Source organism: Salvelinus sp. IW2-2015, linkage group LG4q.2 (assembly GCF_002910315.2).
Source record: "Salvelinus sp. IW2-2015 linkage group LG4q.2, ASM291031v2, whole genome shotgun sequence".
NCBI lineage: Eukaryota > Metazoa > Chordata > Actinopteri > Salmoniformes > Salmonidae > Salvelinus > Salvelinus sp. IW2-2015.
The window spans coordinates 1,070,112-1,072,617 of record NC_036843.1 but is presented as its reverse complement, the minus strand read 5'-3'; the positions used below and the strand labels follow the sequence as shown (position 1 = coordinate 1,072,617).

Sequence of the window (2,506 nt, the reverse complement as noted above, 5' to 3'; positions counted from 1 at the left end):
CTGGTCTGACAATTGTATGCTGTTATAAAGTTCCATTAAGCTAGTCATACAGCTGTTAAGTTGTTATCACGTTTGTAAGTTGTTAATCATTCACAATAGTCTGATAAACCCAGATACAAAAGCCAGAGACCAAATACAAAACACTTCTGAACGACACTCTTTTAGGGGACAGCCACTAGAGGCAGCCTTGAAGAGCTGCGCCGCAATTGCGCAGACAATACACGTTTTAGGCGAAACCAAGTTAATATTTGATTTCGCAATTATTGGTGTTCTCAGTTTGGTGAAAGTGATAAGAGAAATGTGTGTGTATATATATATATATATACATATATATATTTTGTTCATTTACAGTCAAACTAAGGCGAAAACACCCAGCTTCTAAGCAGACCGGAACCATGACAATTTTTCAATGGTAAACGGCATGAGTAAGACATCTTCATTTATCCACCATCTTTGGTGTGACGGCCATTTGCGGATGTAAACACAATTTCCCCAGTTCCACATGCGTGCGAGATCGGCATGGCGTCAAAGTTAGAACGTTTTGCCTCTGCAGGGAAAGGGAATGGTCTACGAGCAACACACGAAATACACGCAGGTGAACTCCTGTATACGGCGGAACCTCTAGCATACTGCGTGTCCAACACATGTGCCAAAGACTTCTGTCACAGCTGCTTCTCACGGTAAGAGCTGTTGACCATTTCGTTCTGACTAGACACTTATCTAAAGTAAGTTTTTGCGTTTTACCCAATAGGATTTGGGGAGGGTAAACTGACCCTCTACCTGTGCCTACGTACAACTTCGGCGTTATTGCGTTCTGGACCCTTGTTGGTCGGGTTGTTATCAGATTGCTATATAGATAGCTAGCTAAATGCCTTTTTATAGCTCACCAAAACAGCCGTAAACGGCTCTTATTAATTTCCAACGAAACGGAGTGTAGAATTAACTACAACAGTACAAAAACGTTGATACACTACCACTGGGCTGACGTGAGTTTTGCTGATGTACTCAAACTGGACGCTAGATGGCAGTGTTGCTTTCCATTTTCTTCAGCTCTAGACAATCTTTGTATCGGAATCTATTGTAACAGTAGGCTATGAGATTTACAGGTGATCGAGTTAATAATGTATGATAAGGGGCTAGTTTCACTCATCTCAGAGAGCACACTGTTCAGTTCCATAAAGATCTTCACTAAGAACCCAAATGTAAATGATATATTTTTAATACAGTCATTGGGCAACTGGGTACTTTGCCAATTGCAATGTTTGCATATCAATCCTAGGCCTGAATCCTCATATACAGTGCCTTCAGAGTATTCACACCCCTTGACCTTTTCCACATTTTGTTGTTACAAAGTGGGATTAAAATAGATTTTATATTTTTTGTCAACGATCTACACAATACTCTGTCAAAGTGGAAGAACAATTCCAACTTTTTTTTTTTAATTAATGTGAAATTAAACACTAATATATCTTAATTAGATAATTATTCAACKCCCTGAGTCAAACATGTTAGAATCACATTTGGCAGTGATTACAGCTGTGAGTCTTTCTGGGTAAGTCTCTAAGAGCTTTGCACACCTGGATTGTATAATATTTGCAAATTATTCTTCAAGCGCTGTCAAATTGGTTGTTGATCATTGCTAGACAGCCATTTTCAGGTCTTGCCATATATTTTCAAGCCGATTTAAGTCAAAATCTGTACAAGGCCACTCAGGAACATTCAATGTCATCTTGGTGAGCAACTCCAGTGTATATTTGGCTTTGTGTTTTAGGTTACTGTCCTGCTGAAAGGTGAATTTGTATTCCATTGTCTGTTGCTAAGAAGACTGAACCAGGTTTTCCTCAAGGATTTTGCCGGTTCTGTTTCATTTMATCCTAATATACTTCCTAGTCCTTGCCGATGATAAGCATACCCWTAACATGATGSAGCCACCATCACGCTTGAAAATATGAAGAGTGGTACTCAGTYATGTGTTGTGGTGGTTTTGCCCCAAACATAATGCTTTCTATTCAGGACAAAAAGCWWTTTTTTTTGCCTTGTTGCAAACAGGATMCGTGTTTTGGAATATTTKTATTCTGTACAGGCTTCCTTTTCACTCTATCATTTAGGTTAGTATTGTGGAGTAACTACAATGTGGTTGATCCATCCTCAGTTTTCTCCATCTTCAGTTTTCTCCTATCACAGCCATTAAACTCTGTAACTGTTTTAAAGTCACCATTGGCCTCATGGTTAAATCCCTGAGTTGTTTCCATCCTCTCCGGCAACTGAGTGAGGAAGCCTGTATTTTTGTAGTGACTGGGTGTATTGATACACCATCCAAAGTGTAATTAATAACTAACTAACATCAACATGGTTTTTTAAAGGAAAAGTGAAATGACTCACAGCTCAAATAATATGAAAAAACTCCTTGACATTGGACAAGAAATAAAGATGCACATTTTAACAGCACAACAAAATACATAAAACATTTTATTTTGCAGGTGCCTTTTCATTTATACATCAGTGG

At 38.6% G+C, this 2,506-nt stretch overlaps 1 protein-coding gene across 1 annotated transcript in view; it reads left to right on the top strand.

The window, feature by feature from the left end:
• Nucleotides 1–385: 385 nt before the first annotated feature.
• smyd3 (SET and MYND domain containing 3) overlaps nt 386–2,506 on the top strand; it is a 223,733-nt gene continuing 221,612 nt past the window's right edge. Inside the window, 1 exon segment of the mRNA XM_023986345.2 lies at nt 386–680. Coding sequence (XP_023842113.1) covers nt 520–680 — 161 coding nt within the window. The 5' untranslated portion in view covers nt 386–519.